At 37.7% G+C, this 15,043-nt stretch overlaps 1 protein-coding gene across 1 annotated transcript; it reads left to right on the top strand.

Moving 5' to 3' along the window:
• The first annotated feature begins 11,003 nt into the window (after window positions 1–11,003).
• LOC113348649 (U-box domain-containing protein 8-like) lies at window positions 11,004–12,480 on the top strand. The gene has a single exon (XM_026592496.1). It carries the CDS (start codon window positions 11,077–11,079, stop codon window positions 12,196–12,198), a length of 1,122 nt encoding a protein of 373 aa, XP_026448281.1. The 5' UTR covers window positions 11,004–11,076; the 3' UTR covers window positions 12,199–12,480.
• Window positions 12,481–15,043: the final 2,563 nt, after the last annotated feature.

Here is a 15,043-nt window from a genome sequence, read left to right as displayed (position 1 = left end):
TCCGCTTCAAAGTTCGCTCCAGGAGCCGCTTCAACGTTCGCTCCAGAATCCGCTTCAACATTCTCTCCAGAAGCCTCTTCACTTCAACGTTCTCCCCAGAAGCCGCTTCAACGTTCCTCCAGAAGACGAAGCGGCTTCAACGCCTACCCAAGGCCTGCACGAAGCTGCCCATCAACAAACGCATCGCTGACAAAGTCAGATTCGGTGTTTATTTCCAATTTCCTATGGAAGGGGAGCGTGGGCTGCCAGAAGTTTGGATACAGTACAGGTTTATCAAGTGCGACTCCCTCCCATCGATTAACAAGTGACGAATCCAAAAGATTGCCACTTTCGTCAATTCGTCAACCACCTTACCAGCAAATGCAATGGAAGTACGTCTTTCAAGAGAAAATAAGCTCAAGATAATTACACCTGGGGACTGCCGGCACGAGATGCCTTCATGTCCCTCAACCAGGTTAATTCTGATATCAGCATCATCACTGTCAAAGCTTTGCGATCCGCATGAATTTATCAACATGAAGCCGTACACGTGCATCAAAGACCCCAAAAGAAGACCCATAGATATTTATGGCCGTATCACCCCTGAGAAAAGACAGATACGACGCCCCTCAGCTGCAGGATTGCGACCAAGGGACTCTCCTGATGATCAACAGTAAAACAGAACTACAGTTCCTGTGAATGTTCCGTGATTTTTCAATAAACAAAAAAATTCGCATTGACTGTTACAAGAAGCACAGCTGCATACGAAGAATCACGTGAATCATACTTGGGAGATTGAAGGCTGGCATAAAATCCCCTCACCGTCGAAAATCTTTCCATCTCATAGAAGATAGACGACCAGAGCGCCGCAAATTTGATGAGGATTTCTTTTCCTCAAAGAGCACGCCGCAGAGATATATTCACATATCTGGCTACGATATCGGATCTACTCTAGTGACCAGACAGAAGTGTAACTGGGGACTGGTCATCGCACCTTATTCCGTACGACAATCTAAGATCCAAAAGATGGTTCAAAAGATGTCGCTTGGAGCGACTTTATAGCACCACTTCGGTGACGGAACACCTCTCAGCTTGTCTACTTCACCAAACGGCTCCGAAAGATTTTGACCATACAAGCATCCACAACATATTATCATCGCAATTAGGAGAGCAAGAATAAGCCTGTAAGCTAAAGAGACGGAATAAATACAATTTCATTCCAATCAATGCTCAGGGTTTAAAGAACATTCTAATTGCGGCTCAGCAGTCCAGGCACCAAATAACTTAAAGTCAAGGACGTATCAAAAACGCAGCTACACTCTCCAAGATTATCCCTGACATGATCATTGCCGAACATATATTTCATCCATCCACCCCCAGGAGTGCAATGAAGTTTGGAAAATTTTGAAATCCACTGGAGAGGTTAGATACTCATTCTTCTGGAGTCAGAACCTTATTACACATGCTGGAGAAGATCGATGGTATTGTTAGGTGGCTACATGCACAAAAGAGAAAACAACACCTACCTTGGGTTCTCCTGGATCGCCTTGATGCTGATTATAACTATTGGAGGTTGCTTTGTTGCTGTTGAGGCTCGCTCTACCACCGCTAACAAAGAAGGTCATTCACACCGAGCTAAATGTCCAAGTTTGATCAACTACTCATGGATATTACACTCACAACTAAAATACGAAGACAACATGAACTTACCTTGCCGCGGACGATTGGCGCGCTTATGATCGAGCTGCTGACAGTGACGAAGAAGAGCCGGCTGCTGCAGACGAAAGCACGAAGCCGGACGAGAAATAAAAAAAGAATAGGGTCGATACCCCTTTTCATACGAACAGAGTTTCTAGAGTTTGAATAGAAGAAGGATTCCTTCTTGCTCCATGAACGGGAAGAGATGGATGAGTGCACCGCACTCATACCCCATAGCTGAGCTAACAAAACGCTACTACGAAATCCACTGGCCGCACGATCCCGCTGCTGAAGGTTAATTTGGATTTTCTTGGTAATATCTACCTTCTTCGTCTTTTCAATTTTATTTTTCGTTTGTCACCATCTAATGCTTACCCCGCAACAATGTCATTGTTACGTAATAAGCAGGGGAATTAATGTTGATGGTGGTTTTTAGCTTATGACGAAAAATGAAAAAGTATGTCTACCTGACCGGGCATCAGAAGTAGTAGACCTTGATACATCTATATTCCCCAGAGAATTTGGAGAATACATCAGAATCTGATGAGTGCCTATGTCTCTCTTCATATTATATTGAAACTCAAGCTCCTAGATGAATTGTTCACTAGTATAAAGCCTAATGAGTATTTAAGCTCCTAGCTGCATCACTCACTAATGCCGGAGCCTGCCTAGTATTTTCCTATGCTATGTTCCCCAGCTAAACTCTCAATATTGGCATGACATGACGATTAATTTTCACTCACAGAAGAGTAGCACGAATCTCTCGAAGTGTCAGTATTAAGATCTGCATGAAAATACTCAGGAGCACACATGCTACGTCACTCTCTGATAAAGATATTTTTTGCGTCAACAAGCTCTTAATTAAAAGTGCATGGTCGGCGAGCTTAAATTCCTTAAGAAAATAATCCTAGACTGACCATGTCAGTCTTAAAACAATCACGGCCACACGATTTGGCCGGTCGATTCAACAAGCTTGGCCCCTTCTCAGCAAGACCGAGCAAACTCCATGACGTCCACTGGTGGGCCCACTATCATCCCAGCCAATCGGAATCCTCTAAACCCGCCGGTAACATCCCTAATCACTAGCCAGAACTAGGTTATTCGCGATGCGAGAAAGAAGCTCAAACGAGCTAACACCGACCATAATGGTCTCAAAACCATCGCACCCGCCCAACTTATCCATCCTGATTGGACGGCTTAGATCGTGTGGCGAACGATCAAAGAGGTACAATTATGATCACCGGTGACTCACCTCCATCCCTGGACGGTCGAACTACACACAACAATCCAGGAGCGCGTCAAACCGCTTGCCAAAAGTAGGGTGATCGCGCGTTTTTTAAACTCTAAATTGAGTCAGCGAAATTATACAACTGCCGTAAATCGATCACCACCGTCCATCTTCGACAGCCTAGTCGGACGGCCTAGATCTAATTTCAGACGGCCAATGAGATGCTGGCATGCTCGGCGGCAACCCATCTTTATGTGTACTCAATCGACTTGTCTAAATCAACGACAATGTACAACTGCCCCAAATTATCTCATCCGTCCAACTTCGCTAGCCTAGTCGGATGGCTTAGATTTAATTTCAGGTGGCCGACAGGGTGATGCCATGATCACCGGCCACCTCTCTTCCATGAGGAGCGATCGTCCAAGCTACGGGATGCGCGCGTAGCTCCTACCAACTCCCTGAAAAAGGATGTTCATGCTCTTTTTAAGACATTAAGCTCCGCGACTAACTTAGACAAGCTCTAAAACAACGATGCTTCATGAACATCGATTATTTTGAGCTGCTTGTTTAAAAGCGATGCTTTATATGCATCGATTATGAACGATGTTTCATAAATATTGATTCCACGAATAATTTTATTGTTTGACCTAAAAGCACTATGTGCTGTTTTAAGCGGCGAGTCTCATGATTTAACCCACTCGACAGCTTGATGTATATATTCGAGATATCAAACAATGTCACAAACTGGGGGATGCTCACTAGGGTATTGGTCTGGTGGTTCACAGCGTGCGGCGTGCAACGCCCCCATTACGAGAAAGTGTCAGGAAAGGCGGACGATTAATTAAAGTAAAGGAGTAGTGGGAGTAAGGCTGACCGGTCCTCCCCGTGATGGAGAAGCGATTGTCTCCACTCTTACACAATCCCCACTTCTCCACTATTTAGTTGCCTCCACTTCCTACGAGATCAGGGTGCGCTCAATCATGACTTGTATAAATAGGTTTTAACCTATTTCGACAAACAACAAGTGTGATCAACACAAGTATCCAGAAAACATCAAGAACTGATAGCTTATGTTCCGCAAGCCAGTTCTACATTCTGATAAAATTCATAAAACAGACCCACCTTTATAATTCAACATTCTGATCTCAAACACCTTCTTCCCTTCCCTCCCTAAGATCAACCCTTCTCCTTCATTTTTTGACCGAATTGAATCTGGAACAACCATTTCTTGGTTTAGTCCAGAGTCTTACAGATAGATCTCTCGAACTTAAAAGTACTCCTGTGCAGTACATTTGTTTAGGGTTTGAATTCGTTTCTCATCAACACACCCAAATTTACCAAAATCAGCAGAATCGGTTTTTACCCCAAAACAGAGAGCTATTATTTTCTCATTGTTATAGCTACTTGGAATCATTGGAGTACCAGGAAGTGACGAAGATTTCGAGTAACGTTGAAGAACCAAGGAGATCAAGCATTTGGATGAGAAGCTACAAAGTTTATTTATTTTGTATTCCATATGCATTGATAGTTTTGTCAATAAAATTGACAAAGGGGAAGATTGTTAGAGCATTGCTCGGTCGAACTCGCAAGCGTTGCTATCTCAAGCTTGTTTGTCAAGTATAAGTATTGATTTCTAGTCTACTTATAGCAAAGTCTCGGATTAGGATAGTAAGTGTAGTTGAGCTCTAGACTCCATGGCGTTCATCAAATGAAGACGAAGAACTACTCGAGGGAACTTGTGGAACTTCATCGAAAAAAGGTATGTGGAGACTTGAACTTATCTATCACTCAAAAGTCTATCCACTCTATCTCCTATTTGAGACAAAAGTCGTATTACTATATAAACTTCGATTATATAGATTTGCTATTTCGAGCCGAGTTTATATCACTTATCTATTTCTCGAAATATGTGTTGGTAAGATTTCTCTCTGGCCAAGTTCATCTTTACTCGTGACGAAAGTCATGTTGATTATTTCAATAACTTGAAAATCGCTTTGATGAAAATATTTTGTGGATAATGACTATTTTAACGTCCTCTAAGAAAGTTTCAATAATTGAAATGAGAGTTTAGAACAAGTAACCATGTTTAGATATAAACATAGTGTGTTCTCACATTTGTGTAAAATTACAAAACCGGGAACCTAATGTATGTGTACCCGTACGTGTACTGGCGGTTGTTGGAAATCTGGGCAAGTATGCGTACCCGTACGCATACTGGCGGAAGTTTCACATCCGTGAATTTCTGCTGGAGTTTGGAAGTGTGAATTGGTATGCACACCCGTACGCGTACTGTCGTAACCAAACTCGATCCGGATACTTAGGTATGCATACCCGTTTTCATACTTAAGTAGGTTACTTTCTAAAATCGGTTTGTTCATGAACTAAAACATTCATGTAATAAGGAATGCAATCTTTGAAAATCGTGGCTATAGTGTTCATGAATTGATTCGAGTGAATCAAAATCGATTTTGCTTCGATTATGTTTTGTATACTTCTATGAGATCTAAGCAATTGAACAACTCTCTAACTAGTTCATTTGAGTCATTTGAACTAGTTATGATGAAGATGAATAAGGTTGATATGAAAGTGCTCATATGGCTAACTATTGGTTAACTATTGTTGAACCGACTAAGTGTACACGTTTAGGTACGGTTACTCAAACCTAAATGAAGGTGAATTTTATTTGTGTATAACAAGCTAAGTTAGATCTAACAGTTGAAAGATATTAACTTGAATCTAATCAGGTTTTCATATAAGGGTGAATATTGGATGCTTTGTTACCAAGGTAACTTAGATTCAAACCCTGATTTGAAATCTATATAAAGGAGAACTCTAGCTACTGGGAAACTCCTGTGTGATACTAGTTGTATAATCTAGAGTCGGTTCTCCTTTAACCTTAGGTTTTTTACGAAACCCTGTAGGTTAGCGACTTGAAGACTTCATTGGGATTGTGAAGCAAGACCCAACTATTTTCTCTGTAGCTGCATGATCTGATCTTGCTGTTTTCTATCGTGATTGAGTGCAATTGTAAGATTGGCTTGAGATTAGTTTCTCCGATAGGAAAGATAGAAAAGTAGTCACAAACACTTTCGTCTCATCGTTTGTGATTCCACAATATCTTGTTTCGTTAATCGATTAAGATTATTGTGAGGTGATTCATAATACTAGGCAATTCTTCGGGGATATAAGTCTGGGTTATCAATTTGTTCCTGTTCATCTTGATTTATCAAAAGACGGAAGAAAAAAACTCGTAGGTATATCTTGGGAGATGGATTTATCTATTCAATAGACTTTTCTGTGTGAGACAAATTTGTTTACCAAGTCTTCGACTTCGGGTAGTAGCAACTCTTAGTTGTGGGTGAGATCAGCTAAGGGAATCAAGGCGTAGTATCATGTTGGGATCAGAGACGTAAGGAACGCGGATGTACCTTGAATCAGTGTGAGATTGATTAGGGTTCAACTACATTCTAGACCGAAGTTAGCTTTATAGTAGGCTAGTGTCTGTAGCGGCTTAATACAGTGTGGTGTTCAAATCTGGACTAGGTCCCGGGGTTTTTCTGCATTTGCGATTTCCTCGTTAACAAAACTTCTGGTGTCTGTGTTATTTCTTTTCCACATTATATTTTGTTATATAACTGAAATATCACAGGTTGTGCATTGAATCGATCAATTGGTAAATCCAACCTTTGGTTGTTGATTGAAATTGATTTATCCTTGAACATTGATCTTTGGTACCATTCAAGTTATTTCTCTTATATTCAATCAAGCTCGCAAATTGTATTTGTTTGATTGCAGACTGAATTGAGAGATTGAGATATAACTCTTTGATATACTTTTTATTAAGATTGATTATGACTGTCTAGTTGATTCTCTTGAAAGTATATTGGAGTTAGTCCATACAGATTGCTAAGCGAAATATTGGATGAATTTGTTAGACCTTCACTTTTTCACCAGGAAAATAATAAAATAAGACGAAAAATAAAAGGGAGAGGCGTGGCCATCCGGTGGGCCCGGTCTCATGTGCGCCTCTCTTTTATTTTTAGTATTATTTTCCTTTCCTATTTTGCATAAGTTTCCTCGTTCGTCCATATTTTTGAATGCTCGTTTATGCATTTGGGTGCTCACTTATGCATATTTGGGTGCTCGTTCATGCATTATTGTTAAGTACACTCACACCATTTTCTCGGGGCTTACTCGTTGCTGGCCAAAATGCTCGAAAAGTGAACATCTATTAGTAATCCATGGAATTAAGTTTGAAATCCATGAAATGGAGTAATGAGATGAAATATATTATTTCTAAGAATGCAATTGATGAATGTTGCGTTAGAATTAATCAATGAATGACTCTATACTAGCATGCAATATGTCTAGGAGCGTTATGTTTATTCAAGAATCTAGATATGAGATGGTAGATACATCATACTCGTTCTGAATAGATACATCATACTCGTTCTGAATATTAATTGTGTATAGTCAGGGAACACTTAAACATCCCGCGTTAATGCTCTATACTAGCATGCAATGTGTCTAGGATCCATCCAATCACTATCGATTCTATACAGAAGTGTTGATGAAATATGCGAAGTATTGAAAGCTCAGTTGAGAGGCTTTAAGGATCACATATTCATGCATGCTCTGAGAGGTTGTATACTCAGTTAGAGATTGTGAAATGAGATTTCGAGAATCCTAAAATACGAGTTTCACATACGTGTCTAAAGCCGCGTCAGAAATATGCAAGATCATGATTTTACGATTTTAGACTTTGTCGAAAATCCACCATCAACAACTTCATATCTTTGCATTAGTGATATGCGCAACTTTTCCTTCAATGCATCTGTGTTATTTTCTTGCCTATTCTTTTGGTACTCATCCAAAAGTTGTTGCTCTTCATCACTGCTAGCCTTTACCTATTTGGTTGCATCTGAAAACATGTCAAAATATTAATATTGATCACAGGTGTACATATTTTTACACCTGTGTTACAAGTGTATATTGTTGTACACATGACAAAATTCAAAAATCACCATTCTTGCACCTTATCAAGGTGTAAATTAATGTACACATGTAGCAAGAAATCGCTATCATAAAAAAGTTATCAAGTTACCCTTTTTCATTGCGTCATTCAGGTCTCTCTCGATTGTTATACCGATGTCGTTGATAATCCACCTTAGAAGCATTGTGAGACCTTGTTCACTGCTCGGTGTCATGCTTTTGTTGCGTTCAAGAAACCAATACTGCATTAAAAAATAGGTAAAGAGTTAAAAATATGATAGGACCCAATAAAGACAATGAACCGAATTATTTAAAATGGTACAATTTAACACAGGTGTAAGAAAATGTACACATATAAACTTACCAACAGGTATATACGACCGTTAACTTAAAGTGGTTAATGGATACATTTTCTTTTGTTATCTGTTAGATATTTGAGTATATGAACTGGCTAGTTGTTTGTTTGTTTTTTTTATCATTTTATCCAATGTTTCAAAGTAGTGAGCAAAGTTGCTCTTGGTAAGCATGCTTCTATTCGCTTGGGTAAAAAAAAAACCCATGATGCATAGGTACAACCCAAACAACACTACCAAGTCCTCTGCATTTCTTTCAATCTCCCTTTGTAACTTTGGTTTTTTCTTCATTATACGCAAGATTTCCTTCTCCATATCTAGTTTCTCCCAACTTAGTTGGATCCTTAAGAGTTATTCTAGTTATCAATGGGCCATATGTCCTCTCAGCTTTATATTTGGTAGCTTCTCGTTCTCCAGCTTCTGATGCCAGTATATCTAATTCAAAAATTAAAAACAAATCTTCAGGCATACTCTTTATTTCCAATATATTATTCTTCTTAACAGTATTGAAACCAAAAACATTTTTCCCCGAATTATCATGGCGTAACTGTCTCACAATTTCATAGATTGAGTATGGGTTCTTGTACCACACATCTCTCTTTTCTGCCTTTTTGTCCTCTTATTTCTTTTATGACTTTTTCTCCTCTTTCTTTCCAGCTTTCTTGTGAACAAAGATGTCTACAACGGGCCAAACAAGGATATCCTTCCGTTTCTCTAATTGAAACTCAGTGAACCATATTTTATCAGGTTTCGCCTCACTTAGTTTTTCATCCTCCTCAAAGTTCTTGTTCACAAACTCAATGATTGCATGGGAACCTGATCTATAAGGTTTGTTTTCATTTACGAAAATAGACAAATAAAAATAAGAAAAGAGATGTACAACACATAATACTCATACAAATCTGCTTGTATACAAATTCGTACCCTCCTACAAAAATATAACAAGACCAACTATAACAACATGCTGGTGTACAAACCTGTACACTCCTAAAGAAACATCTTTAAAACACATTTAACATGCTATGAATCACTAGAACAGAATGCTTGTGTACAAATTTGTACACATTGATAATAAATCTGGAAAAAAAACAACAAATCCAAAACACATATAACCGGCCATGAATCACTGTAACAACATGCTTGTGTACAAATATATACATGCCAACAACAAATCTCATAAAAGCTACTCCAAAACACACACAACAAGCCATGAATCACTGCAACATCATGCTTATGTACAAGTATTTACACACCAACAAAAAATCTCATAAAAACCACTCCAAAACATAGATAACATGCCATGAATAACTACAACATCATGCTTGTGTACAAATTTGTACACACCAACAACAAATCTCATAAAAACCGCTCAAAAAAACACAAAACAGGCCATGTATCACTGCAACAACATGCTTTTGTACAAATCTGTACACACCAACAACAGATCTCATAAAAACCACTCAAAAACACATAACTCAGGCCATGAATCACTGCAACAACATGCTTGTGTACAAGTATGTGCCAACCAACAATATATCTCATAAAAGTTACTTAAAAACACACAAAACATGCCATGAATCTCACTAAAAGCACATAACATCACGTTGGTGTACAAGTATGTACACACCAACAAAAAATCTCATAAAAACCACTCAGAAACACACAAAAGAGTCCATGAATTGTTACATTTTGCTCCTTGAAAAAAATGTTGACCTGTTGTTGTCTTTGAAGGCTTTGTTTTTTTTGAAATTTTTTGATTTCTTCTTAGATGGTGATGATTTTGAAGTTTCTGCTGCTATAAATGATGTTGAATGTGTTGTGCTCTTTGATGATTTTGATCTCGTCTTAGGTGCTGGTGATTCTGTACTTTCTTCTGCTTCAATTGACGTCTAATTTTCCGGTTCTTCTACTGCTTTTCTCTTTGCAACATGTTTTTTAGAATCATTCTGCACTCATCATCGACTTTATATGAAGAATATTTTTCTGCTGAATTTGGTTTTTGGTTAAGGTGAGGGTTTAGATTTTCTGAGTTGTTTCTTCACAGATTTATATTTTCTAATTTTCTGATTTTTTCCTTCATAGTTTTTCTTTTTCTCTCGGTGATAACGTTAAGGAAAAAGAAAATGATCGTCCGTTATTTGTTTTTATATTTCTGGAAGTGGTAAACTTGGCTCGTCACATTCATTGCATCAATTACGGACAATTTTTCATTCGCCTCACGCATGCATTACGAAAAGCTTGCGAAGGAGAAGAAAATCTTTACACCTTTTTAAATTAATTCTGGACTGATCTGTATTTTAAATTAATTCTGGACTAATCTGTAACTAGTCGAATCGGGGTGGACTAAACCGTTCTCTTAGAGACGGTTTTGGACTAGAATTGGTTGCTTTGCTCAAGGGTTGGCCCTCAATATCCGTAATGGATGACAACTTCAGCATGTACACCCCTTAACGGATGAGTACACAATAAATATCACGTGAGTAATTTCAAAATAGGCGCAGCAATCAGTGACAGTCACGCGTGCACGCGCATTACCGAATATTCATTTACGGCGAGCCACCGACAAATAAAATCAAAATGTCCAAATTAGTCCTCCAACAGAATTTGACTTTAAGCAAAACAAGGTGAAATAATAGTCAAACTTGAAGGTCATTTATATAGTTTAGAAAATATTTTCCTAATCTAACACGCCAAGTTCCTCAACCTCATATTATCACTCCCCTTCCCCTCAGTAAAAAAAAAAAAAGAAAAAAACCGACAAACACAAAATCTTCTTTCTCTCTCTTATCGAACAGAAAAATAAGAATAGGAGTTGGAGTTGGAAAAATGGCGACTCCACAGTTTCCAGAAGACTTCAAATGTCCAATTTCATTAGAAATAATGACAGACCCAGTAATCCTTTCATCTGGACATACTTTTGATCGATCTTCAATTCAGAGATGGTTAGATTCTGGAAACAGAACTTGTCCAATAACTAAACAACTTCTACCTCAAAATCCATCTCTTATACCTAATCATGCTTTAAGAAGTCTCATTTCTAATTTCTCATTTACCTGTTCATCTTCACAATCAAAATCATCACCTCAAGAACCAGATCCGCAAACCCTTATATCTAATCTCACTTGTCGTTCTTCAACTCCTTCTCTTCACTCCAAAATTTACTCACTTGATCAACTTAATATTCTCTGTAAATCAAACCCTTTTTTCCGCCAAAGACTGACAGAATCCGGTGCTGTTTCAACGGTATTGAATTTTGTAGGTTCTGAAGATTCGAGATTACAAGAGTCAGCTTTACTGTTGTTATTGAATCTTAGTTTAGATGATGATAACAAAGTTGGTTTAGTAGCAGAAGGAGCAATTGGTAGAGTTATATCAGCTTTAAGATTTGGGAAACCAAATTGTAAAGCTTATGCTGCGACTATGTTAACCAGTTTAGCTATGGTGGAAGTAAATAAAGGAACAATTGGTGCTTATCCGTTTGCTATTGAGACCTTAGTTTCTCTTCTTAGAGAAGGAAAAGGTAGAGAAAGAAAAGAAGCTGCTACTGCACTGTATGTAATTTGTTCATTCCCTGATAATAAGAAGAGAGCTGTTGAATGTGGGGCAATTCCTATTCTGATTGAAATGGTTAATTCTGGTATGGAAAGAGCAATTGAAGTTATGGGTTTATTGGCAAAATGCAGGGAAGGAAGAGAAGAAATGGGAAAAATTGATGAATGTGTTATGGTGTTAATTCAAGTATTGAAGGAAGGGAGTAGTAGGAGTATAATTTGTGCTTTGGCTGTTTTGAATTCACTTTGTTCTCACAGTGAAGAGATTAGTTTGGAAGTGAGGAGAAAAGGGGTTTTAGAAATTTGTTTGGGGTTGGCTGAAGATGATAATGATAAGATAAGCAGAAATGCTTCCAATTTGGTTCAAACTCTAAGGAGGTGTTTATCTAGAGCTTGATTTTGTTGCGAATTTTAACAAGAGAAGATTAAAGGAATCAATTTTCTGTTGTTGTTGGTGGTGGTGGTGGCGGAATCGTCTGTCGAGGTATGTTTACGGTTCATTGGTTTTGTCTCCCATGTTGGGTAGTTCATGTATATAGAATGGTTAGATTTGGTTGGGGGTATGGGGACATGTTGTAATCTTGTACATTAGGAATAAACGAGAATGGGTTCTCTGCTGTTCTGTTCATAGTGAATTTTTCAAAATGGTTATCTGAAATATAATCATGTTCATTCTGAATTTCAGATCATACTACCAATTATCTATTATCAGAAAGTTTAGCCATTTTTAATAAGGGCTAGAACTTTTTGAGTACATACACTGATTAGCAAAGCTCGATACTACCAACAGAAGGGGACTTCAGGAAAACAACAACTTAGAGCTTAAGTGTTAATTGCATAGGTTACAAATATGTGAATTACCTCTATTGCTACTTATGAATAAAAGTAAAACATTTAGAATTGTTACTTCAGTTATGTGGTTGAAAAGAAGGCATCAAACTACTATATGATCTATTCTTAGTTTGTGCGTATAGGCTATAGTAGTGCAGTTGATTAGGAGAAGAGAATGCCGTAGAATTTTGCATATTCAATATGTATCTTGGAATCAGTCACTGGTTGTAATCAGTATTGGACATAGTTTAGGAACTTCCATGAATTTTTACAGGGTGATCTTTGGTTTCTTCTTATGTTCCTCTTAAGGAATATAAGCCTAGGCCACTGGTGGAGAAAGCTTAACAACTTGATGAGAGTGCTTCGAGTAACTGTTTGTATTATTTGTCGCATCTTGCAGTATAACCTATAAAAAAGTGGAATATTCTCCTTTTCTTTTTCGAATTTATTGCTGCTGACATTTATTGATCTAGACCTTCAGCTTGATGGGCAATTATGATTATGAAATAACAAATAGTCTAACCAATTACCCTTTGATTGGTTTTTCTTACTTTGTTTGTTAGTCAATAAGAGGAAATTGATATCATCATTTTCATTTAAGGGAGACGAGTATCTATGATATTCTGTGATAGTTCTCTTTTAATTAAGGTTGTAGTACGATTTTAGATTGGAAACACGGAGTTAACTTTTTCTAAGAGTATGCTTTTAGTTTCACCTAACTGAGCAATTTTGGGAGTTTTTTCTACTTCTGATAAAGCCAATTTTAGCATCTCGTTCAACTTAATCATATGAATGGTTTATGTTCACAAATGTTAAGAGAACAAAAAGCACTTCTGGAGACACGTAATACTCATAAGTGCTATTGTAACAACATCTAGAAGTATAACATCACCTTGCTTTTCTGAATTAGAATTTGATACATACAAATTGAGAATATAGTAAATTGGTTTTTAATGATGTCATATGTAGTCTAGGTTTCAGTACTTTTGGCATCCTCCTTTCCTTTTGCTGAAGGGAGGAATCAGATATGGAATTGATATGTCGAATGACTGCTAATAGAACAACATCACATATTTATGAATTTAGTATAACCATAACTATTTTAGTATTCCTTTCAACACCTAGCATGGAATATTTTCTGTATCTGAATAGTATTGTTCTCCGGTAGATAAGGTATGTGATGTCGACACAACTAACACTGCCAAATTGTATGCTAAGTAAGTATATTTCTTACAATAGAATTTGAATCAGGACAGCTTTGATCAAATTTGGATGTAGACTTGAAGTTATTATGAAATGTTTAGGCAGATCCTCTGCTTATGGAATCTGTTGATTTTTTTTCTGTCTCTTTGTTTTTTCTAGTAAAAGTAGACAAAATAACTTTATAGAAGATTCTCATTTATGTATTTGCAAGTCTTAATCTAGTATTCTAGTGTTATAATGAACTTGATTTAATTAAACTCTATCAGAGGCAAGCAGGTAGTTCTACTAAATAAAGAACACCTTCTAGAGCTCAAGAAAAGCTCATGTAATATCCGGGGATGTGACCCGCAACATATATTAAAAGTATGGTTGTTTTCTTGTGTTGATTAGGTCAGGAGGCGGTTGCCGGCAGATGGTCTTTTATTCTTTTCTTTTTTCCTAATTAAATTTATAATGTCTAAATCTTTGATTAGGTGCAGGAAATTGAGGTCAATAATTCAGAGATTTGGTTATTTAAAGTTTTAAGTGATAATTAGGTGAGTGCCTGTTGCACTGAAACTTCCCCTCTCTGCAGTTTGGTTTGGTCTTGCCTACCTGACTTTGTGGGTTGAACTTGGACTGAATATGATATAATGGTGGTTGGACTTGAACTACGGTTTTGTACACGGCTGGTGATTAGGCAAGGAAAAGCCTTAGATAGTGATGTTCCATACTTTCATACGCCGCTAATATAGTATTAGGAGGGTAAAGCTTAGATGCAAAGGACACTTCGTACAAATTGTTCTAAAACACAATAGTATTCATGTCACCATAAGACTTAGCCTCATTACTAAAGCATTACACTTAGATTTGAAAAAGGCTGGTTAAAAAAGATTCATTCGGAGGAGCCAATAAAGAAGAAACAAAGAAATTCTTCATACAAATCCTTATTGTGTAGTGTATTGTGTGTTATAAGCAAGAAATTCACGTGCAGTGTTGTTGGCTCCCCATTTTCCCTCGCTAATAAGAGAACGAAAGCTGAAGCGTGGATGATTGGATGATGGTGGAGAAGAAATAAGTGGTAGGCGACAGGAAGGAGCATGGGTCATCTCAAGATATATCATGGCGTTATTGGACTCGTGTGCGAGTGAGGGAGGGAGGGCCGGAGGGGAGTAACTTGATCATTTTGTTTGTAACAACACAATCATATCTCTTTTAACTCTTCCCCC

Source organism: Papaver somniferum, chromosome 2, assembly GCF_003573695.1.
Source record: "Papaver somniferum cultivar HN1 chromosome 2, ASM357369v1, whole genome shotgun sequence".
Lineage (NCBI taxonomy): Eukaryota > Viridiplantae > Streptophyta > Magnoliopsida > Ranunculales > Papaveraceae > Papaver > Papaver somniferum.
This window is presented reverse-complemented; position numbering and strand designations above follow the sequence as displayed.